This window comes from Sebastes fasciatus, chromosome 10 (genome assembly GCF_043250625.1).
Source record: "Sebastes fasciatus isolate fSebFas1 chromosome 10, fSebFas1.pri, whole genome shotgun sequence".
Taxonomy (NCBI): domain Eukaryota; kingdom Metazoa; phylum Chordata; class Actinopteri; order Perciformes; family Sebastidae; genus Sebastes; species Sebastes fasciatus.
In genome coordinates, this window is record NC_133804.1 from 9177881 (window position 1) to 9203992 (window position 26112).

The following is a 26112-nucleotide window of genomic DNA, read 5'->3' on the forward strand; positions in this document are numbered from 1 at the left end:
CAGTATCTTCACTCTAGCTTTAAGATAGACCAACCGTTGGATTGTTAAGAGGTTAATAGTTTATATATTAAAAGATTGTTTCTTGATGTCCGTGTTTTGATACAATATTGCCACGCAAAATATCACGATATATGCTGTATCGATTTTTTCCTCCACCCCTACAGATTATAGTGCCAGTCTTTATAGGTACGAAACGTTAGGCTATGTTCAACATGGGCAAATGTAATGTACTTCACGTCCAACTATGGATGGATCCCCAGATGTACTAGTCAACTGGAGACATTGTCAGGTGTCGGCTTCCCGCCTAGATACTCAGCTGCTTGCTCAACCCTCAGCCTCCAGGATCATGGATAGTGCCATATCTTGCTGAATACCCCTGAGGTTAGAAAGGATCTGCTGTTAATTACCTGGTACAACTGTAGGACATCTCTTAACAGAGGCCTAGTCTCCTAGAGTTCAGTCAAAGACACGTATGTAAAGTATACACAGTACATACATAGTATACATTATAGTAAACTGTTATTGATTTGGCAGAAAAGGCTCTACTCTTTGAGGGAGTTCTCAAATAATCAGAGCAGCAACAAGGAATCTCCTCTTATTAAACACATTCATGGAAATTAGATCTGATTAAATTTAGCAATTCCAAAAACTTATTTACCCTTGTTATTTTTTTAATCATAATAAAAAAGACATCAATTCAAAATAAACAGACAAAAAGTGTTGATATTTTGAAAATGTGTCAGATTGACTGACTCATTGTGTGAGATTCTCAAAACCCCTCTTCAGTTCATTTGTTTACGCGGAGCACGCTACAGGTAATAAGACCAGTGGATGCATTTTCATTGTTTATTAATTTTTTGTCCAGCTGTGAGGAAACATTTCCCAGAAGCTCATCGGGAGGCAGATAAATGAATGAAAAGAAAAAGCTGCCTGTGAGTGTGAGTGTAGCTGCAGTCCTTACACCTGACTCACACCTTGCCCTCCCACTATGCTTTGCCAAATGTTCGCCCACACTGTCACCACCTGGCTACTGCTGTGCGCTGTGTGATTGCATTGTGTGCGTCTGCGTGCACGTGTGTGTTTGTGTGTGAGACGGGGGCGCTCTCTAACAGATGGAGTAACCTAATACACGTCTCATTTCTGCCCCGCTGTCCATTGGCCCTCATGGTCTGCTGGTGATGCTATCTGGGCCTTACCAGCATCCTGCCTGCTTTGTTCCTGGAAACAGCCCACCCCTCCCCACCGTGCCCTGCCCTGCCTCGCCGCCGCCATCCCGTAAGCGCAGGGCACCCACATTCACGCGCGCAAGAGCAGCTCGTCAGGTGGAGCTGCTCTCAGGTTACCTGGGACAGGTCGCTCTGTGGGAGCTGAGTGAAATGTGTTTGGAAAAACAACATATTGTTTACAGTCAATGAGCAGATGCTGCTTTTGTTGTAAACAGGCTCATAAAATCATAACTGAAAGCCAAGCATGCTGGGAGGTTTGTGAGTGTGTCAGCCTGTGCACATGACCAATACACTCATGCAAAAATCCAGGCTGCTCTCGTACACCGTTTGTAGCTATGCCTACAAAAAGTAATCCACTATAATTTGTATATATATACTACAAAGTCAATTCACATGTAATCCACGTAATGAAGTGGAAGCAGGAAGTATAAAGAGCGACAAACACCGCGTAGGGAGAAAGTCGGGGTGGATGGATATGGAGGACCCAAATAAATTAATAAATAAATATAAAAAAAATAACAATATAATGAAATACATAAATAAAAGAGAAAATTAAACAGAAGAGTAAATAAATAAGGGAATTAATACAAAGATAAATAAATAAAGAAGCAAATTAAAACAGAAATATGAATCTATGTCACATTTGATCAATTAATTAATGGCTACATTTATTTTTAAAATTATTTTTGCTACATTTAATGACATATTTATTTATCGAGTCATTTATTTATTCATATTTTAAAATTTGGACAGGTTCCGTCATCCATAGACGGGTGGGTCCAAAAACACCGGACTTTCGCCCAGGAGAGCGATGTTTGTGTGCTGTGGGAAACTAGAAGTCAGTGTCGATTTGTTTGTTACCTTCCGTACTTAAGTGACGTCACTTCTTTTAACCCAAACCACAATCTTTTCCTAAACCTAACTAAGTCATTTTGTTGCCTAAACCTGACAAAGTTGTAGGGCGCCCCAGTAGCTAACCTGGCAGAGCGGGAGCCCCGTGTACCAAGGCTGAGTTGTTACCCCTTTCATGATGAAGGCAAAAAAAAAGCCATCTTAATCAAGTTGTTTCCTGAGAAGACGGAAGTTTATTTTGAAAAGACTGTTTGCAAGTAATGAGCAGAAAGTGACAAGTGTTGCTGGACATTCGTGGGAAATCGCAGGAAAAATCTTTGTAAGATATCATACGAACCGTTGTATGAGGATACATTCTACTAACTACTAAACTTTATAACTTATAACTGATTTACAGGGTTTTACTGCAAACACATAAGACATTTTGAGACCCTTCAATAAGTCTAAATTTCACAATCAACAAGCTAAAAAAAGAGGCTGCTTTCTTTTATTACATCAAAACTGGCACTTTTGGAGATACAAGGTTTCCACTGCTGGCATTGTGTCTTTGTGAATGTCCCTCCAGCCGTCCTGCCTGTCCTCTCTCTGTGTCCTGGACAGGTACTGTTTTGTCACCGGGACCAGGTGGCAGCGGCTTCTCCATCCATCTCTCTGGCGTCTAGAGGTGACACTACATCAGCCAAATGGATTAGTCTCATTGGCTGGGTAATTTATTGATGTTTTCCTCTCCCGGGGATAATAGGTGTATGGGCCTCTGATTGATGAGGCCACAAGGCGCATGTCTGCCTCAGCAGCGTGTCAACCGCAGTCGGCGGCCAGTCAGTCAGTCTGGCGTGTTATGAGCTGCGGAGTTGACTTATGTAACACCAAGACCGATGGCCTCACGAACATCAAATATGCCCATTTGACAGGCCATTCATAGATTATGTGAAAAGCCTGTTTTATGTCAGAGCTGGAGTCACTTAGAGCTTTTAGGTGTCAGAAATAAGTGACCCCACTGTGACACAGATTTATTAGGTTTCTTTTACACTTTAGACTACCTGGAATCTGCACGACTTGATGACACTTTAATTGGGGGCTTTGATTAATGACACGATATGCAGAGGAAGTAGATATTATGATGAAATGTTCACGATGTAACACCGCAGATTGACGGCATCAATGACAATGTTTTTAAGAGTGCCTGTTAACTATTGGAAATGAAGAGGACCTATTATGTTTTTGTGCCTTTCATCTTTCCTTTAATTCAGTTAAATTTATTTTCAATTTATTTTTATATAGTGTCAAATCATAACTTTAGTGTGTTTTATACTGTATTTTTTTTGTGCATGTAAAAAGTCTGCAAAGTTACAAAGCCCAAAGTCCACATCAAAGGGAGTTCTCTCCCACAGAAACACTGCTCCTGAACTGCCTGAAATGCCTCGCTTGAAGTCCCGCCTTGTCTTCCGTAATGTGGTGATGTCACCAAGTAACACATTTGCATGATACCTATCTAGCGGCTAGCTTGGCACGCCCTCAAATAAAGCTAGTTAGAGCGGAGCCGGAGCGGAGTCCGAAGAGTTTGGTTCGGTTGAGCAATCACAACAAAGTGGGCCAGCTGACCAATCAGAGCAGACTGGGATTTTTGGGAGGAGAAGGGCGGAACTCAAACAGAGTGTTTCAGAGAGAGGGTGAAAAGAGGTGCTGCAGCACAGCCAGTATGAAAAAAAGTAAAGCATTTTTTGAATATCAAAGCAAGTAAACATGTTCTAGTAGAAACCCAAAATACAAGTATGCACCTGAATATGAGCATAATAGGTCCTCTTTAATTTAGTGGACATCTATATTTAATGCACAAGGAAGCTGAGAGGCCTAAGCTCCTTGGAGTAAACATTATCTGGCTGGTGAAGTAAGTGGACAGAGGTAGGAAAGGAGAGGCAGAGACATTTCCCTCTGTCTTGTGCTGCTGATGTGTCTGTAAAAAGCCTCCAGTCTCGGAGGAGAAACGTTTTTTCCAGCAGCCAGCCTTCTGTCTCCATCTGTGACACTGACAAAATAAATGCTAGTGCTAATTTTAAGCGCGACCTAATATGTTTCCGAGGGCTCCCGCTCTGGTAATGGCGTGCTCTTGACCTCCTCCAGTTGTATCCAGAATGTCACAGGCCCCTGACATACAACCCTTCTCCCCTCCATTAGAGGATACCTGATCCCGCACAGGCTTTCACTGATGAAAGAGAGCGAGCAGCATGCGCAGGAAATGGGCTCGCAATGGTTCTTACCGCGACCCGGGGCTACTTAGAGCCATTGAATTGCATTCATGAAGAGCCCTATAGTCTTTCTCTTTACCATTACAAAGTGGCTCTCCTGCTTATGGTGTAAGAGATACTACAGGTAGCAGCTGAATTACAGGGTTTGAGGCAAATAGCTTTGAGGTGGATGTGCATTTTCTCACTGCCTTCAATTTCCGATCAGTAACCAAATATACGAGGAATTACCAGGAATAGAAGCCTTTGTATTTCTATGTACATGTGTGTGTTTTTCTGTGTGTGGGCGTGTCTTACCGCCTCCCAGTCTGCCACCTTGCCTCGACTGGCAATCTGCACATCTGCCTGCTCATTGATCACAGAGGGAAGTGCTCCGCAGTCGCAGCGGGACAGCCGTAGCCTCAAAGTCTAAACAGATGTGCGCTGCTCCCGAGCATCCTCTCACACTCACATCCTCAAATGTTTTTTTTATAAGCTTTATTCACCCAGTAACTGTTTTCGCTGAGCACGCATGCTGTTTTCCACCCTGTTTCTTATTCACGCACACATTCAACTTTAAAACCACAGCCTGTTACTGTTTACCACTGAGGTAGTTTAGGGATAAATGGCTTGCTTAATTCGCAACTTCTGCTGAACAGCGGCCAACTGTGGCCACACTATTGCAGGATAATGATGTTTTGAATTGCCTTTAATTTCTTCAAAGTTCTCTTGAGCCAGTTGATTTAAAGGAACAGTGTGTAGGATGGTTATATATTCATTACCATGTTTTCCTTTCCTGAATATTCAAATCGTTTTGTTAGCTTAGAATGAGCCGTTTATATTTACATGGAATGGGTCCACTTCACAGAGCCGGCCGCCATGTTTCTACAGTAGCCCAGAACGGACAAACCAAACATTGGCTCTAGATAGGGATATTCACGTTTTTGCGTTGGCCACAATCGTTCTCCTACACGCTTGGCACACAGGAGAAATTTCAGTTGTTTGCTATCTGCTAGATGCCACCAATTCCTACACACTGCACCTTTAAAGAACCACTGTGTATTGTCATAGACTGTATGTAAAGATGGATGACATGACAACGCCCCAAAAGTGAAGCCACAACATCTTGATCGCCCCCTTGTGGCTGGCATAAGTCCACAAGTCCCCTCCATGTTAGCAGAACTAAAAAGTCAAACTACACGTCAAATACGTTTTTCCCAAAGATGGTTTCTGTCATTTTAGGTAGATCTTATCACGCTGATGTTGTTCAAGTGTTAATTTTTCTGATAAGTTTGGTTTTAATTAGTTATGTGATGCTATAAAAAGGGGGTGTAATGTCATGATTGGCAGCTGTGATACTCTCCCGCCGACAAGCTGTGGCGGTGCTTGACTTGCGATTGGTTTGGGCGGGTGACCTCGATACCGCAGCTCCACCACCCGATGACTACTGCACAGACTTTCGCTCCAAATGACATCAAAATCTCAAGATGGCAGCTCCCGTATCCAGGATATTTTGGCTTCACTTATGAACAGTGGGAGGAAGTGGAGACGCGTCGTCCATCTTTATATACAGTCTATGTGTAGGATTTAGTGGCATCTAGCAGTGAGGTTGCAGATTGCAACCTACTACATACGCCCCACCCGTCCCTTTCCAAGCATGTAGAGCCTATGGTGGGCTTCAGGTACATTTGCATCACCAAATTCAAGCTGCCATTTCAATGTAAAAACGCAACAGGCTCTCGCTAGAGCCAGTGTTTGGTTTCTCCATTCTGGGCTACTGTAGAAACGTGGCGGAGCAACATGTCAGACTCCGTGAAGAGGATCTGCTCCCTATATAGATATGAACGGCTCATTCTAAGCTAACGAAAACACAACGGTTAGTTTCAGGTGATTATACACTAATGAAAACATAATGAATATTATATTCCATTTCTTCTAATATATTCCCCTAAATCCTACACACTGGACCTTTAGAGACATCATCATTTAATAGCAACTTACATTATCACAGTGAAAACACATTCAAACCCAGCCACTCAGCCACTCAGCCTTGAGACTGCATAATTTTATATGATGTTGCCTTTTACTTTGGAGGCAACATTATAGATGTATATAACTACTGTTACAATGACCTTTATACACTGGGACCAAAATCAATTGATATACTAAAGTGAGAGTGCATTAGCAACTAAAAAAAAAACTTCTTTCTATGATTTTCATCTCTACTTTTCAAACTATTTCTGTAAGTTCAAGAGGTCATAAAGCTTCAAAATAAGAGCACTTTTCACTCAAGTTGAAACATTTTTAACTCATACGCATGCCTTCGCCTCAGTTCACACCAACCAGAATTAATTTGCATCCGTTCAGACTGTGTTAATCCTTCTTACATAGAAAAGCACCTCAGCAGCAGTCAGACAGAGAGAGGGAGTGACGTTCATTTCCTTTGCTCAGATATTGTCACATTCTCATATGGACCCCCCTCATGGGCCTTAAATTGCACCTAGAAAAACACATTATACGTTCCGCACAAAAGAGACAGAGGTGTCACGTGATGTCGTTCCTCGTCCGAGGACGCTGAGCTCTGTGTGGGCCGACGAGCTTCATTTGACCTCAAAAGAAGCATGAAGAGAAAGAAATTAAACTATCCAAGCAAGAAAAATGAAATAACAAAGATGAAATGGCGAGCTTCTGTAGCAAAATAACTTCCTCTAACGTCCCCTAAACTAGTGCTTCCTCCCCCCCCCCCCCGCCCCGCCTTCGCAAAGCAGTTATCACTCTCAACAAAGTGATGTAGTGGACTAGCCGCCGTATAAATGGGATTTCGGCATCCCTAGCTATTCTCCTGTCCAAAGCTTCATTTCACTGACTCTCAGCTCCCCTGCTAAGTTCAGTAATGGAGCTTTAAATCCCCTCTGTTGTTGCCGGGTCCTCACTCATTTTGCTACCGGGTCGATGATGGAGCTCTCGCTTCTTGTGCCACCTTGTTGATAAGACTCCGCTTTGTGCCTTGAAACGCCACTGATTATTTTCCCTCCTCACATCGGCCACGCACCCCTCCCTCCAGCACGCTTTTCTCCCTGCAGACATCCTCACGCCTCTCCCCGGTTGACTAATATATTGAGATTAATACTCCCTTTTAAAGGGTCTTTTTTCAAGGATTCTGTGAGCTCTGTTCTCTTTCTAGTTGTATTGAAAGGTCAAACCCCAGATCTTACTTTTCATCCGTTGCAGAAGCTTTGCTCTCTTTATATTCTAAGCCGTCGTCTATTATTGCAGTGTGTGAGTATGTGTGTGCGCGTGTGTGTGAGTGTGTGTGCGTGTGTGTGTGTGTGAGCTGTCCCATTAGAGAAAACTACAGATCTAGAAAAAGTGGGAAAAGGGAAAAAGTGGCTGTGCGTGGGAAGTTTCCTCTGACTGTGATCGTTAAGGATGGGATCATGTTTGGGGGGAATTGCATCTTTTTGTGTGTTTCATGTTTTTGAGCTAAATTGCTGTCTATTTTTTAACAGTTTCGGCGTAGTTGTTGTGATTACTGAGGCATATCATCACCTGCTGAATGCGACAGCTTTCAAAAAGGTATCCCGGCTTTCACCCCGTCTGACTCTTTCTCGTGTTTCTTTCTTGCAGAGGCCTTCGACCTGGTGCTGCGTCACGGCCGCAACTTCACCCTGGCCATGCTGAAGTCAGAGTTCCCAGGTCTCGGAGGTGGCGCCCAGAGCTCCGTGGGGCAGCTCTTCCTGGACATGTCGCTCTACATCCTGGGCTCGGACTCCACGGTGGACCACATGGTGGCGGTGCTCTATGGTCGCCTCTTCCCCCTGGCCTACCGCCGCCTGCTTGGTGGCACCGCATCCTCCGCGTCTGAGGAGTGTGTAAGAGGAGCCTGGAAGGAGTCGGGAGCATTTGGCCCTTATCCCAAACTGATGATGACCCGTCTGTCTCGCTCCCTGCTGGCCACGCGAGTCTTCCTGCAGGCGCTGAACCTGGGCATCGAGGTTGTCAACACCACCGACCACCTGCGGCCCGGCCGGGACTGCAGCCGGGCCCTGCTGAGGCTGTGGTACTGCCCGCACTGCCAGGGCATGCTGGGGCCGCCGGCCTGCAGGGGCTTCTGTCAGGCGGTGATGCACGGCTGCCTGGGGGGGGCGGTCGAGGTGCAGCCTCACTGGAGGACCTACGTAGACGGACTGGGGAAGCTGGCCGGCGCCATGAGGGGAGAGCAGGACATGGAGGCTGTTGTTCTTAGACTGCCTTCAATGATCAAACTGGCTCTCAAGCATGCTGTGAACGCCCGCAGCCGCCTCACCACCCTGGTGAGTCAAGTACACACATACTGTACACACAGTAGGCGATTTGAGGGAGGTGCCATCCCCCTTTTTTTAGCAAAATGACCAAAATGCATACATTTATCCAGGGGAGAGTCCAGGGGCAGAATATGTTAGTCTAGTCTGCCCGACTCATTGATCCTTTATCTGACTGAGGTTTGTTAGAATCTATGGCCCGACCATGGCTCTGAAATATCAGTAGCCTATCTGTGCTGTGTATTGATAAATCCATGGCACTGTCCGTGGTGCTGAAGTTGCAGACAGACTGTAATTGCGACTTTTTTGGAGTTTCGCCCCCCGTCTTGGATTTATGGAAAATTCAAGGGCTGCATTGGTGTGGGTGTGTTCCTAGAGATAAGATTGACGGCTTACCAGACTGTAAAATACTGCACTGCTTACAGTTTACAACACTATAAGATGGTGTTATACCAATCATCTTATCCTCCGTCTCAACATTTGTAAGATATACAGTAGAATTTAGGTGAAGTCACACAAGCATCTTCAAATTACATAATTGATCCTGATTTTAGTGCTATAAAAACAAGCTTTTTTGTAAGGCTATTATTAAGTATATTGTTCCTTATTAAATGACAGTTTTAAAACTAGTTAAACACTTGTTTATTGTTAAATGCAGAACAAAGAAGGACAATGAGGCGCAGTGTTTTTTTTCCCCAGCTCAGACGCTTTGGTGCGTCTGGTTGCTATGATACAGAATATCCACAGGAGTAAAAATGTCGGCACAAGGTAGAGTCCTTGCTCTGGAAGAAGGGAAGGCTGAAGCTCGTAGTGTATATGTATTAATTTCTCCTCCATTGTTGTTGTTGTTCAGCACTTGTAGCCTACATGTAGGATGTGACGGTTGGTCATTGTGGTATTTGTCCCGCCCCTCTTCTATTGCGATTGGACGGCTGTGTAGAAAGTGACAGTGACGAGCCCAGCGTTTTACCCAAAGTTGAACTTTTTTCAACTCTCAACGACTAGGAAAAAAACACCAAACGTGCAGCGCAGATTAGACGCTCAGTGCCTCGTCACGCTGCTTGCGCAAGTGTAAACGCAAAAAAAGAAAAAACGTGAACATGGCGGTTGCGGCAGTTGCTTGCCATCCCCTGCAGTTGGCTTACGGTTATCGCGACAGCTCTACTATGAACCTTACAGTCGCCTGACTTCCTGCTGAATTCCCGCACACATGAATGGCATGAAAATAATTTACTGATATCCCTCTTAATCTTTTTCATTTAATTGGAACTAATGGCTCAAATTTTGATTAGTATTCTTAACAGGTTGCACCAGCTTAGAATGATAAGACCGTTTCGTTGTGCGCAAGTATATAGTATATATATATATAGTTATTTTGAACTGAGTTGAATTGCGTAAGCCACTAAAGTTCATCTTTGTATAACTTTGACCTGTAAATTTGCACAGCCACCCAATAGAAATAGTGATATATTGTGTTTGGAAATGGAAAGGTACAATATTACACTACTAGACTTCAAACTGCAGCATCTGCCAGTTTGTTTACAGTTAATGTTTGTGCAAGATTTATTTTTCATTCACATCAGATCAGACCTGTTCCAGTGCTCAGTGAGGACCAGTTTTGTGGGACTGAAAGCTAATGTGATGCTCATGCAGTACAAACACAGTGCTCTCATTAAAGAGTGGGGGCGGCTGTGGCTCAGAGGTAGAGCGGGTCGCCCACCAATCGGCATGTCGGTGGTTCGACCCTCGGTCCTCCGGTCACATGTCGAAGTGTCCTTGAGCAAGACACTTAACCCCAAATTGCTCCTGAAGGCTGTGCCATCGGTGTATGAATGTGTGTGAATGGGTGAATGCTGACATGTAATGTAAAGCGCTTTGAGTGGTCGGAAGACTAGAAAGGAGCTATATAAATGCAAGTCCATTTACCATTTACAACTGAAGCTGAAGATACCACATTCATTTCAGGTTAGAGGACTTTTATTGATTGATGGAAGATAAATGAGTCCAGCTACAGTTCTTTACTCAAACAAAAGAAGACATCACCTTGTAATAAGAGAACACAAACAACTAGACACAGCTACAAACTCAAAGCAAAGAATGCACCTTGAACTGAGCCGGATAAAGAGTGGGAAATAATAGCGAGGAGGCAGGCAGACAGATGCTCCCAGCATGTCTCGCTGCAGCTCGTCTCTCCCTCCTCAGCATCGGTGACCCGTTATGTGTGGTTTCAACTTCAATAAAACCGTCAAGTTTGTTCGTAGCCCACATGTGAAGTCAGGGAGAAGCGCTCATGAAATATGAAGAGCTTTTTCTGCCAGAGTTACAGAGCTGGATGTGCTTTGCTCCTGTATATCTGCTGAACTTTTCACTCTCACACCCCCGAATCCCCGCGGTGACCAGGTTTCCACTCAGAACCCATCATTTATTAACACACAGGTTGACCTCACTTACTCTACAGCGCCAGGGCGTGGCTGCATCCATGAATCGCTGACTTAGGGGAAATTGCTCACTCTCTGTGTGTGTGTGTGTGTGTGTGTGTTCCGTCTCCAAAATTGAAGAAGTCCTGTGTGGGTTTATTTAAGACTGCAGTTCCAGTCACCGCAGACGACTTTACACTGTGTTTATGGCTCGGAGTCTGGTTCCAGTTTATGGGATTAAAGCTGCCATGGTCGTGTATTGTTCACCACTGTGACAAGGTCGTGCGTGTCTGTCTGTCTGTGTGTGTGTGTGTCTGTCCGTGTGTGTGTGTGTGAGAGTGTTTGAATGTAATCTTGCAGAGACACTCCTCGCTGCGCGGTGTCATTGAAGGGACAGAGGCTTCGTTTCCCTTAGGGCTAATTTTGTCTCACTGAAGAGAGACAACACCTGAGGACTTCACCTCAAATAACCAGTTTAGGATCGGTCTGAATGAATTTAGGGATTAAAGGACCATTGGGGTGTTTGTTCATATTTTAGCCAATTAAACAGGCAACAGTTGATAGAATTGGAGCAAATATGATTCAAAAAAAGTTATTTTTATAAAACGGTCATTATATCCTAATGGCATCTGAAAGATTTCACATACCTGAGGAAAACAACCAATCAGAGCCGAGCTGTAGCCTTGCCATCTCTGAGCAGCTGTCAATCCCTCCGATCAAACGGTCAAACTAGGCATTGCTGATCAAATATGAATCACTATTCTGTTACTGTAATGTCTATTTCTCGCCCCAAATGTTTTCAGAAACATCTTGTAGTGTACTGTTTAGCTGTAAAATGAGAAGGTTTGTGACCCGACAGCCATGTTGAGGTCAGTTGAGGAAATGCCAAGCACCGCCCACCAACCTGAGCAAACTTTCTCATTTTACAGCTAAACAGTACACTACAAGATGTTTCTGAAAACATTTGAGTCGAGAAATAGACATTACAGTAACAGAATCTTGATTCATATTTGATCAGCACTGCCTAGTTTTGATCGTTTGATCAGAGTTTGTGAGTGATTGACAGCTGCCTCCGTTGAATGAACAGCCAATAGGAACGCTCTCTCTCTGAAATGACCTGTGATTGGCCAAAGCCTCCCGTCACGGTCTAGAGTTTTTAAAGGCTGAAAACAGAGCCAAGAGGAGGTGCAGAAGTCTAGTTTTCTCTCAGAACACTTAAATTACAATATGCTGAAAGGTTATTATGGAATTTTTGCCAAATGATGCCAAAAACATTCTGCCTACTGCAGTTTTAACCACAGCTCTATTGTTCACACACTGAACGCAACTGACAAAAATGTTAAGTGGCCAAATATATTATCTACTGTAGTTTGAAGTCGCTGATGATTTTCTATACTCTAAACTGATCTTAAATTGGTGATGGCACTATGTCTAAAAACGATATGTTTTGGGAAATAGTAAGCAGTGATATGAAGTATATATGATTTGTGGCTCTAAAAATGGTGTCTGGTTCTGTAACTCCTACAATAGCTGTTTTTTTTATGTTCGTGTGCCTGTTAAGTACAAACCTTAGTAAACTTTCAGTGAAACCTCAGTATTTTGTACAGCATGGATCTACGGAGCACTATGTCTTGTTTGGTGGTTTCCTGTGATCGTAAAAGCTGCAGCTGTGGTGGGTATCTCTCACTTAACCTCCCCTCCGGTGAGAGAGAGTGCAGACCACTGTTACTGTTACTGCGGGTGACAAACGGATCGACTCTATCTGAGTAAAAGAGTCCTCGAGGTGTGAGAGAGACACCTCCTTTCTTCTATGTCGGCTTGAAACGTGTACCTCTGCTGGGGAGATGACCACTCATCGTCTGCCAGCCCGCTCCCCGGCATGTTAACATTCATTTTCTTCCATCCGGTGCAACTCCAGCGTGAATCAACCAATGTTCTGAGAGACGGAGAGGGCAGCCAAGAGCCCTGCAGCTTCAATCTATTCCCCTGTCAACTACCCACCCCTCTCCTGGAGTTTGATGTCATCCACCTCCGTCTCTGCATCTCATCCTCAACATCCTTCTCTCTCTTTCATCCCTCCCCATTTATTTATTTTTCCTCTCGTTCTTACGTGCTGCTTTGAGAGAAGATGCATGATTTATGAAGCTCTATTTTTACCGGTTACTGAGGAGAAAGAGAGGAGAGAAACAACGTCAAAGACAGGGAGAGTGAAAAAAGAGAGGGAAGAATGGAGGGAAGAGTGTGAAGAGCGAGCCCAAGGGGAAGGAGAAGAGGAGAGTGTGGAGGAGACATCCATCACCCCGCGACCCCTCGGCTGAAAATGAAGAAGGGAAGTAGGTTGAGACAGAAATATGATGGATCTGACCAAGAGTAGAGGAGACATACTGCAGAGTACATGAGTTGTGGATTGTTACACGCTCGACACAGCGGGGCGCTTAGCTATAAGTCTAACATTACATATCTCTTTGTGTAACATCTTTTTGTCAATAACACACTTTTCATCAGCTCTCTTTTTGTTGTTTTCCCCTACAGCTCAAGCAGATCAAATCACATCCAAACTGTTGCTTCAGTGAGGAAACAAGAGCACTAATTACATCTCTGCTGCATTTTTATTACTTATTAATCCATTCAAACATGCAGGCTACTGCAGATACGGACGTTGTAAAAGCCATTTGAGCTTTCAAACATGCAATTGTTTATTAATTCTGTACCATATCAAATGTATTATTTATTGGGTCATTTGAATTATAGAAGTCCTTAAAGGCCCAATCTGCAGTTTGTTTGACCATGTACATTACAGATATCTGCATGTGTAAAAAAATAATAAGCATTGTGTTTGTTTAGCTGATCATAGCTAAATTGGCAGTTTTTTGCTGTTAAATTAACCTTTAAAAGCATAAGAACATTATTTAAATTAAGATTTAGCTGCTTTTTAGCCAAATATGCCAGCAGTCAGTTAGCTTAGCTTAGCATAAAGACTGAAAACAGGGGGAAACTGTTAGCCTGGCTCGGTCCAAAGGCAACAAAATGCACCTACCAGCACCTCTAAAGCTCACTAATCTTACATTTTCATACAAAAACAGAACTGTAAAAACTAGCACTATCAAAGTTAACACGTTAATAACACAAACTAATTTCTTTAACGCATGAACACAGTCAATCTTTCGGAGGTTTTAGCGGGCTCAATTTGAATGCTAGAGTGGAGATACTGGTATCATATGAAACTAGAAAACCTAAGGTTGATTATACTAGCTTGTCGGTAAGCAGGTTAAATAACGCTCCAAACTTGCGCTAAATTTTGGCGAGGAAAAACTGTCATGACCATTTTCAAAGAGGTCCCTTGACCTCTGACCTCAAGATATGTGAATGAAAATGGGTTCTATGGGTACCCACGAGTCTCCCCTTTCATCATGCGATTAAGCTAACCAGCTGCTGGATCTAACTTTCTATTTACCATACAAAAATGAGATTTATCAATCTTCCCATCTAACTTTAGACAAGAATTTCCCAAAATGTCAGACTATTCCTTTAAGTATTTTTACATACTGATCATCATTTGCTTTCCATTTCTGTTACAAATCTCAAATACACATTTTGCATAACATCCTTTGAACTAAAGAGACATGTATCAAATCCTCATTGTTCTCCCAATGCAGACAATTTGTCCCTCGCTGCACCTTCTTAGGCGATATATCATATTCCATACGCCTGTTTTTATTTTTTACTCCTGTTTTCCATCCTACTCAGAAGAAAACATCATGTACCTACTTCAGACCCAGATCAGACTGTTTCCTCTGCATCAGAACAGTGTCTGTCAAATCAAGAAGACATCAAGCTTTAATAGCTTTTCACAGCTCTGAATGCTTCAGGAATTGCAGGAATCTGAGTGAGAAGTGTGAAATCCATTTTCCTTACAAGCACGTCTCTAACCTTGATACACAAACCACTAATGTTTCGTTTTAAATTAGACTCTGATCTGCACGGCTTACTCATCTATTTTAGTGAATTAAGTTCAGTATTTAGTCACCTATATGTTTTAGTACTGACAATTATAGGTTTTACCATGCCGGAGAATTTTGTGCTAAAATATTAATACGTTTTTATTTTCAAAATATTTGTAGATTTTGTTGATCTCATTATGTCAGGTCGGGTTTCCTGAAGCGGTGGATTTACAAAATAGGCGTACACTGAGCTGAACTGATTAGTGAGATTTAAAGATTAGACAGAAAGAATCTGAGCTTCACCTGAAACTCTGTGGGAGTACATGTGTTATGTTTTAACTAGCTTTGATTTGAATGCATTGAATGTATTTGAATGCTTCGTATCCACATTACAGGGATATGAAGCAACATGTTCAGATGAGTCAATAACCCAGTTCAAAGAGGATCATGTAAGGGCTAGAAAAAATAGACACTTGGGCCTGTATTCATTTAGCCAAATGTATATTTAGGGGCCCAAGCTAAACAACTGAATAACATAAAGACATAAGATGTAGATAAGATATATTCTAGACTAATAAACTATATACATATATTACAAAACATATAGGTGTGTGTGTGTGTGTGTGTGTGTGTGTGTGTGTGTGTGTGTGTGTGTGTGTGTGCGTGTGTGTGCGTGTGTGTGTGCGTGTGTGTGCGTGTGTGTGCGTGTGTGTGTGTTTGTGTGTCTGTGTGTGTCTGTGTGGTGTATGTGCATCCTTGTAATTTGTTGATGATGTCACTGATTGTGGATTACCACCAGGTGTGGGGATGTAGCGTGCTTTTAGCGTGCGGTCATCTTCTCTTCAATATAATGTCATTGCCACGACCAGCACCTACTATGTTTTGGAGTGCATTCACCAGACAACTCTTGCTGATACTTCTGGCGTTGCAATGGGGTAAGAGGAAACATTGTGGATAGCTACAGTAGCTCAGCTAATTTTGGAAGGAAAAAAAAAAGTAAATAATATAAATGGTTGAAATGGTTAGTTAAAGTAATGGATAATTGGTTGAAATAATTAGCTAAAAATGGATAAGTGGTTGAAATAGTTAGGTAAAAGTAGCCTAATGGATAAACAATTACATTGAGTTACTGTAGCTAAAGGTAATGGTTGAAATGTCCAGCTCACTCCAAATGGTAGTTATACAAATGCAAGCAAAACTGACCTAAACATTGACCATTCAATTGAAAAAATACTGTAACAGTATTCACAGTTATGATGTTTAATCACATCCGCTTTAAAAATCGCATGAACTGAGCACATTTCCTGGTGTCTGTTGAGTCTGTTGAGGGGTTTTGAGCTTGGCTGTGGGACAAAAAAAGGTTGGGAGCAGCTGCTCTAGCCGACTTGATGATCAAAACTCCTACCAATCTACACCACATCAGACTGAGAGATTGTTGCACCATAATCCTCATTTCCAACCCAGACAGTAAAGTATCCATTTGAAGCTATAACCATAATAGCTGTCTGGTATTACTTTACTTTTGATATATAAGTGAGACTTTCCCCTCATTTTCTCTTCACTGGAAGAATTCGAAAGGGCTACCGCTGAAATAGGATGCCTGTAATGTGTGCATTACACCAGAAGTCAGTTTCTATACTGGTGACAACAATGCAGGGAGGAGGAGGAGGAGGAAGAGGAAGAAGAGGAGGAGGAGGAGGAGGAGGAGGATAGCTGAGTGCTGACTCAGTCTCTCCCCTGAGCCTGGACTCCTCTGGAACACAAACATTACTCACCAAATACTCTCCAATATGTTGTTACAGCTGTGCGTGGCACCCTGCCACCTTCCTAACACTGATACTGTCATCTTTCCTCCTGGAACTGTTTGCTTATTAATAACTCAAAGTGATCAAGATTAATGTATAAGTCCTGATTATACATTGGAGTGTCAGGATCCACGTGCACTGCCATTGATTTGTTTAGAGCTTATCTTTACCCCATGTTTGCACAAGCACAGGAACCGCATGGAACCTGAGATGCAGGTGTGCAAGTGCATGAACATGTGGACTGTGGGGTATATATGTGTGTGTGTGTGTGTGTGTTGTATTACTAGCCGTCAGCACCTCTCTCTCTCTCTCTCTCTCTCTCGGTGAGGCAGGCTGTTCAGTGCAGATAAAAGTGTGCAGATATATCCAAGCTCTCCCGCTGAGCCAGGCTTTATCTGCAGACTCTCCTGTTGGTTGTGTTAGTCCAGCCCTGGGTGATATTAATACCCAACTAATGAGCCCCTTCCTTGAAGAATCCGGAAACAATCGGCGGGTAGTTGGGGGGAGGAGGAGGTGGCGGCGGGGCGGCGGCGGAGGGGGCCCCGCACGCTGAATCAGTCTCTCCCTCGTGCCACAACTCCCCTACGGCTTCCCAGGAACGCACAAACAAAAAGAGGAACGCAGCTCCAATCACATTAATCATGGCCTGTGGGAGCACCGGCACTCGCTGCAGGCGCAGGAGAACGAGAGAGAATTACACGAGAGGAAGAGAATGAGGTGGCAGAGACAATGGGCTGAAGTGTGTTTGTGTGTGTGTGTGTGTGAGCTTTTCCTCCAAGTACACGGTAGGGGAGTATTAGTGGAGATGGCTAGTCAGGGATGCTGGGTATTAGTGAATGCCTGGTGCAGGAGAGCTCAACCATCTGTGACTATCAGGAGTGTGTGTGTGTGTGTGTGTGTGTGTGTGTGTGGATTAAGGCGTCTGTGCTGTGACTATGACTATTACTGTATCCTTGGATGACAAGGCTGCATTGATTAACCCTGATGATTCTGTCTCACAGCTGATCAGCATTTCTGTGTGAGTCAGCATGCACGCGATGAATAAGTGTGTGCGTTTGTCATTATTATGTAGGAAAGCATGTTTATCATGTTAATGGGTTTAGGTGCATTGTGTCAAATGAATAATTGCATAAAATGACTCATTTTTGTTTATGCAGGGATATCTGCGTACGTGTGTGTGTTTGTGTGTGTGTGTGTGTGTGTGTGTGTGTGTGTGTGTGTGCGCTTGCGGCCTCGGTAGCGACAAGATAAAGATGTCCAGCGCTGCTCTATCAGGTCACATCAGTATTCAGCAGCAGTGGTGCCAGCCTATTCACTTAAAGGGGAGTTGGGCACAATTAGCTGTTAACATTACATGGCAGAATTAAACCTCGGCCAGGATATCCCCGGGGGAAATTAAACCACCGGCAAATCATTAAACCACAAGCTAAACATTAACAGCCATTTGCATTTTTATTGCACCTGAAAAGAATGTGCCAGGTCCATTATCTCTGAGAGACAGAGAGGGACTTCTTATTTATTATTGTTATGTCGTCCCGTGTGGGCACACAATGGTATTTATATGGGGAAAGAAGGAGCAAACGAGGGGCCTTATTTTCACGCTCGCGTTTTTTGGAGTGTTATGATTACAAATTCGAACAAGGCGGAAAACGGCTGGCAGAGGATACAATGACTTGTTTGTTATGCAAATCCCCCCCTGCTTTCATCCCTCCCAAAAATAAACAAACCCAAACAGATGACAATTTGCAGAGGGGCTCAGCTGAGTAAGGCCGGGCAGTTTGGCTGTTGACAGGTTCTTACTGTCTGCAGTGTCATTGCTATTAAGAGTTTGAATAAACAGGAACTGGGAGCAATGAAACATAAGTGGGGTGAAGATGGTTTTGGGAATTGACTCAATCCTGGTTTCTCATTTTCTCTAGGCCTGTGTATTGGCAAGAATCTGGCGATACGATACGTATCATGATACAGGGGTGACGATTCAATATATGGCGATACTGTAAGTAAGGGGGATATATTGAGATTTTTTAAATCTAATTTTAGGAGCAGTCAGTATAAATAACACACCGCCATATGCATAAAATCTGAGTAAAAAAAGTTTACTTTTTTTTAAGCAATCAGAACAATGTGATCTGCATGTGCATTTTCCACATTCCCTGTAACATCCAACAACATAGCACTACTTTGAGACGGCACATCTCTTTTCAAATTAAATAAAGTATTGACTGAGTTCATCTTTGCATCTTAACTATCAGTTAAAAATTGATAAAGTGTTTTTGAAAATTAATTCTTTTCTCCTCTCTCCTCTCTGCAGGTGAGCGGGATGTGTGGAAGCACTCCTCAGCGGGCCTCTCGCTCGGTCGTGTCCCCTCCTCCGCAGCTTCCCGCCACCTCTGCAGCCCGCAACATGCTGTCCTCATCCTCAGACTCTGATGAGACTTTAGCCAACCTACGCAGGTGAGGAAATCAGGAGCCGTAATCCAGTCTGAGACCCATCCAGCTGATGAAGCAGCGCTCTCACTCCCACTCACCACTACAGGGACAATATACGTCTGACGAACAAATATTGTCCCTGACACTGTGGATAGGTTTCTTCCTGTTTCCATGAGACACTCAGGCTGCAGGTCGAAAAGTCTTTTTTCGCTTAGGAAGGTTCCTAACGGAGTGAAATGACCCGGAAGTATCTAAGTAGCAGCCATGATGAGAGCTGTGAATTCTCTAAATGTTAAGGAAAGGTGCTTCAGTGCTTCCTTTATTATCTCCTATGATACACTGGACCATCCTTTATGAAAGGAAAGGAGATAATGCCGCCCCACAATTCCTCGCGGCCGCAACTTTTAAAGCGACGCACCATTCTGCCGTTCATGAAAACAAATGAAACTCCTTTCTTGCATAATATTTTCAGACAGTCATATACTAATGGGATTCATGTTGATAAATATGAGTGACAACCATTTCGTTTTGCTTTATTTTTATTTATTTATTTTGAACAAGTAACAAATAAGTAAAAAAAACAAAACATGAATAACAAATAAAATGAACAGTAAACATATAGCAAACTGTCAATAAACAAATAATTAACATAAATAAATATTACGTCCGGGAAGGAGTAGGAAGAAATATACATTTAATGGTTCTATTGATATTTATCATATCAACTTTTGTCGTAGTCTGTAGGTTATTCCTTTCTTTATTTCAACTCCAACCTCGGTAATGAAGTGATATTTTTCACCAGTTGTCCAAGTTAGGTCAGATGATCCTTTATTATATGTTGATGTAAAGCAGCAGAAGGACCTGTGGTATCTCTCTGTCACACACCGCGGGTGAAGCAGTCTCCTACTGAAAGAGCTACTTAACCACGCACAGGGGGAAGCAGCGCCTTTTGTTGTCCATCGTCTGAACATTGTAGTTTCACCACAGCAGAACCACGTCACTAACACCCGCCGCCGTCACATCATATTTACGGAGCCTGTAGTGTAAGTGCAGTCGGATTCTCTGAACGCCACGGTTGTCTTTTCCTAAGTCCTTATGACTTCTCCTTCACATCTCTCCTTGATCTCATATTTTCCAACAAGGTCAAGGTCAAGTGGTTAGGAAAAGACATTAGGATGTCATTTTTTGACTTTTCGCCCGCAGCCTGAGACCCTTCCAGCTGATAAAGTAGCTCTCTCCTCACCACTACAGGGACAATATATCTCTGACACACAAATATTGTCCCTGACACTGTGCACAGGTTTCTTTCTGTTTCCTTGTGACACTCAGTCTTTTGCCTCTTGAGTGTTTTCAACACCGCTTATGCACTTCAGGCTTAAATGAACAGTGTAATAATGCCCAGTGGGACTGCTGGCCTCGGCAGCACAATGGCCAGATTAATGTCAATTAGGAATAGAGACACTGCCCGTTCTAGCCTCTTTTACTCTCTCTTTCTCCAGGGGGATCTCATCGACTTGCTTTCAGTGTTATCAGGCTGAATTCCCTCTCTCGTTCTATCTCTGCTTCCTCTTCCTTCTTTGTGTTTCTCTCCTCGTGTCTCTCCTCTCACTGTATCTTTCCCCCTGCTGATGTGTGAGAGTCATATTGAGATTAACTGAAGTTTTTATTCTTCTTCTCTCTCTGTGTTGAACACTTCCTTTCTTTTGCCTACCTCAGGGAGTTCATATCCAACTTGAAGGGCTTCAGCTCCTTCTACAGCGGTCTCGGGGAGGCGCTGTGCAGCCGAGAGCCCGCTCCAGCGAACCACTCCCTCTGCTGGAATGGGCAGGAGATGACAGACAGGTAAATCAGTGTCTCATTTGCCTGTATTTACAGCTATAAAACACACTGCAAGCCCTATAGACAAATCCACTCCCCTGCACCCCCCGCAGCTTCTGGTTTATTGCCTCTCTAGATGATCAGTTATACAAATAGTCTGCTCTGATTCTTGAATTCCCAACCCTCCAGCAGCATGTCTAGCAGAGTGTAGGTGAGTTGAAGGGTAAGTTTGCCCAGAGCTGATGAGCTTCACAAGAGGGGCCCCCCTCTCCCACCGAGTGTGAGTGTAAATCTTGACTTTGGCTCTATGGGATGTTATTAATGTCAGGCGTGCTGTCACCTTATTCTCGCTTAGTTAATTGCTGTTTCGATCGCTCTCTCCTCCTTCATCCAACATCTCCCGTGCACCCTGCAGAACCTCATTTGGTTTGTGCAATATTTCACTTCACCCCTGTCCTCTTTGGCTCCACACATCATAACTTCCTCCTTTTCCGCCCGCGCCGTCAGCCGGCCCCAATTTCAATTTGGCTCAGATAGTTATAGATATCATCCTTTTTTTTTTTTGCTTTGTAAATTACATGTGGTATTTAATCAATGCAGAGGCACACAATTCAGACATGAAGCGCTGCAGGTTAATGTTTTACCTCTTGTTCCCGAGGAGGGCTGAGAATACTTTTTTGAGCTTCCTCAAAACTGCTGAAAAACAGTCTGTCATAAAGGTTGAAAATGGTCTCAATCTGAGAGGAGACATCAGGTTAGCACAGGGGCAGAGCTGTCCTGAGGGGATGATTGCAAGCCGGACCAAACGGTGCGATAAGAAGGCGCAGGGAGGCAGGGAAGGAGACGAAATGATGGAGAGATTACAGTGACTCCAGGCAAGCAATTCCCTGTGTCATCTGCGAGGGCATATGCCTGCAAATTCACTCGGGGGTACGTTTTTACTCCGAGGTTTGTTCTGGATCATCTTCCATTATCCTCTCAGATAGGAGCGTCTCCTGATCCAAATGTGGCATTCATTCTCGTATTGTCTCAAGCAGATAATGGGGGGGGAGGGTAAGTGCTGGAGGGGTCGGGTACTGAATGTTTCCGATACTTGAGGAGTGATCTTTGGAGCTAAATGTGGCGCTTTTTTATCGGGCGTGTTTACCATCCTACCTGGAGCCAAGATCAGAGGAGCAGCACTTTTCACCACATCAGAGAGCGTTACACTGATAACTGTGATAACAGATGTGATGCCGCGTCAACTCAAAACATTGAATTTCCATTCCTCTTTTGGATCTAATGTGAACTCATGCGTGCGTGTGATAAAAGATGATGTGAGTGAAGTGATAATAGGTGTTACGTCAACGGTGAACATCTAATTCTGGGAATGTATGAAAATTAATAGGGGGGAGAGAAGGTCAGATAACAGGGAGGGGATTGTTATTTTTCCTTTGGCTGAAGGTAGCGTAGTCTGAGAGCAGGGGACTTTTATTTTATCATTCTAAACTGATGTTATTTCATCATTCCTTTGCAAAATAGTTAACTGTTGCACAACAGGTTACTGTGGTTCATAAAGGAGCACTTTGCCACATGTAGAGGACAACCGTTCTGTCTCTGTATCAGGGTTTTAATAATGTATTCATGTATTTTTCAGGAACAATGCACATTGATCACTGTAAATGTGCCAGTGTTTGACAAAAGGCTAATTTTCAGCTGCCGTCCCAGAGGACACAGCTTTACTTTGAGCTGAATGCTAATGTCAGCATGGCAACATGCTCACAATGACAATGCTAACATGCTGATGTATAGCAGGTGTAATGTTTAGCATGCTAACATTCTAACTTTTACTAGTAAGGACTAAAAAGTACAGCTGAGGCTGATGGGAGTGTCATTACTTTTGCAGGTATTCGGTCAAAAACCAAAGTATTGGACAAAATATCCGTTTGACCTTGAGGTGGTGGACCTCGGGGATCACCCAAGTCAGTAGAATTTAATATATCGTCTGGGGAGCATGGATATCTGTACCAAACTTCATCGGGGCGTGCCGAATTAATGACACGAAAATGCGAAACACTCACCTGCAAATATTATACTGTATGTCCAGGAGGGCTTTTATTGTGAAAAGTCAGAACTGAAGGCTAGATCTGGTCTGCGCTGCCTTTGTCAAGATTGAAATGAGTAATAAAGTTTACCGTCTTGGTTCGGACTACGGAGCCTCCGTGTTGTTGTTTCAATAATATAGGCGCAACTCAACCTGTTCTGCACAACTTGGATTGGTTGATGCCTTCGTGGTGCGAAAGCTCGGAAAAATTCGACCTTGTTACGAAAAAAAGTGTGTTGCTTTTTTTGCTGCATAATGTTCGCGTTCTCTGTGAAAGTATTCGTGACAAAAACACGAGTTCGAAAAATTATATTGACGTGCGAATTAATCGCATGAAAAAACATTCAGGTCTACATTGGCCCACATAAGAAATCCCATTAAGATCAGGGCTGGCTTAAGGCATAGGCCATATAGGCGGTCGCCTAGGGTGCCACTTATGGGGGTGGGGGCGCTTGTCGCCCTCCAAAAACAAATAACAATAATTTAAAAGAAAAAGTGCCGGTGGGCACCCTTCCTCACTTTCTGCATTGAGGTAACAAATGAACAAATGAATAAAGAAAGAAAGAAATACCCTTTTCACCCGTATAACTCTCTTTCTCACACTTTTTCATCTGCCCGGCCAAATTGTAGTGAAACTGACTAAACACTTTTAAGCCAACAATATCAGCGATCAATTGTTTATTTATATTATAATAAATAGTTATTTATGAAAATATTTTTTTATTTTTGTCCTAAAACCATTGTGATGTCTGATGTGTGTTGTGGTTTACGGGGCTACGGTTAGGGCATTAGGCGGTTGAACCCTAACCCTAGAGCAGCGCCATAGGCAGCGGCAGGGGGAGGGCTCCAAATCCGAATTTTGCCTAGGGCACCAAAAGGGTTAGAGATTAAGATATTAAGATATCATTTGAGGTACACGATTAAACAAGTCGCACCAATTTAACACGGTTTATTATTTTCACATGTTGTGGGGAGGGTGTTTGTGTAGTTTGTTTCTAAATCAAAACGAGGGTTGAAAGAAAACATTAATACCCCTGGAGGGGGCTTTGCTTTTTTTTTTTTTCTACAAAGTGAAAGATAAGGCTTGCCCCCCCTCACCACCCCAATTTCCATACAGTTCCTCACAGCTATTTTTATGATATCATCTAAATTTGATTCTCGTTTTGCTCGAGATGACATTCAGCCTGAAGACGTGCAGTGTATTCACAGCAACAACCGCAATGTTTACACCCTACATACCCCGACCTTTGACCATGGAAGTGTGATCAGGTGGTGTGAAAAGCGTCAGATGCCATTACATATATGTTCCTTCAACACCTGGAGTCTCATCTCCTACTGTTGTTTATTCTGATGTGAGAGGAATCTCATTCAGACGGAACCTAATAGCATGGTAATTGGTGTTAGATTAGATTAGGTTATCACTGGAGTTAACTGATGTGATCAGCTCTGCCAGCAGCGAACAATAACACAGAGACGATCTGATAACAAACGGAGGGCTGACAACTGAGACTATCAGTGGTCAAAAAGACTTTTACGGTGACACGCTAAATTACGTCTCGGTCAAATTATCAGACTGGCATCTAACGTGTGAAACACTAACCTGCCTCTGCTCCTTATCTTCGCTCAAAATCTCCCCCCCATAATCCTCCTTCCTCGACCCATATTTCCTCTTTTTCTCTCCTTAATGGATCACACTTCTCTCTCCATTATTAATGTGATAATTAGCAGCGGAGAGGGGGTGAGATCATGGCTAATCAGAAGAATAAATAACTGGGGAAATGTAATTTGAGTTTAATGAAAAGTCTGGCTTAGGGGAGAGCGAAAGACTGATGAATGGAGATGGCAGGTGAAAGGTGTGTGTGTGTGTGTGTGTGTGGGTGTGGGTGGTGCTCAGGGCGGTGTCTCAGAGATGAGAACAGAGTATGACCTCATACTTTGCACACCCACACACACAAAGAGAGAGTCTCACTCACTTTTTTCAACACCCTTTTCTCTCTTACGAACATTTTTACCCACTTCGGCCTTTTTGTTCTTCATCTTTCCAACGTTTGCAGCAATATAGCAGATGGCATTTACGCTGAGATATGACCTCTGCCCTCACCGCATACTTGCCACCCCTTCCGATTTTCCCGGGAGGCTCCCGTTTTTTAATTGCCCTCTCCCGTTTTCCTCCCGGAGTCACATTTCTCCTGTATTTCTCCCGATTTGTGGTACATTTTCAGACCTTTTTTTCCCTTTTCCCTATCTCAACCTGTTTCTGGTGCTGTACAGCGTGTGTAATCCCTTCTGTTTCCACCCGGGCGGCAACATCACACCACGCAGCGCCCAAAGTCGGGCTTTGCTCGACACAGTATTGCCAGATTATTGACAATACAAAGCCCTAGTGAGCGCAGTGGTGCCGTTGTGACGTTGTGTCTGAAAGGACCTTCAGTGAGTGAGAGACGGAGAGAGAAATGGAGAGAGCTAAGAGAAAGAAATACTCAAGCAGGGGCAAAGAATGAATGAATGAATACTGATGAATATTAGTTTATACCAGATATTCACACTAGAGGGGCGAATTATTCAGTTTTCTTTTCTGAGAGTTAAAAGTAAAGTTCAAGTAAGCTTATTAGCATAAAATGCTGTTGCAGTATACTTATTATTTTGTTATTTTCATTCTTTAAAAGTCACCAGAATGCAGAAAACAAAGTCTCTGAAACTCTATTTTTTTCTGTGGGAGGAACCCCAGACCTCCCGCTTAGGTTTTATGATCCTATTTTCGAGGTCTCAAGGTTGGCAAGTATGCCCTCACCACCTCTCGTATCACTGTGGTGCCTGGGGGAAGATATGTTATGTATATCGATCCTGACTCTTGCTCATCTAAACAAGCTTGTCTCATGCGTGCAGGAGTGATGATGTAGTGGGAAGGGGTTAATTCCCGGCACTGTCAAGAGCAAAGAAACACCTGCAGGAAAGTTTCAGCTCCTCCTCTCGATAACATGCACAGGTGTCAACAGAGCCGCGTTTCCTCAGTTACA

At 43.3% G+C, this 26112-nt stretch overlaps 1 protein-coding gene across 1 annotated transcript in view; it reads left to right on the top strand.

Moving 5' to 3' along the window:
* gpc3 (glypican 3) overlaps positions 1–26112 on the top strand; it is a 130733-nt gene that overhangs the window by 70785 nt on the left and 33836 nt on the right. The window contains exons 3-5 of the mRNA XM_074647932.1: positions 7928–8613; positions 19076–19218; positions 20911–21036. Coding sequence (XP_074504033.1) covers positions 7928–8613; positions 19076–19218; positions 20911–21036 — 955 coding nt within the window. The remainder of the gene's footprint in view (positions 1–7927; positions 8614–19075; positions 19219–20910; positions 21037–26112) is intronic.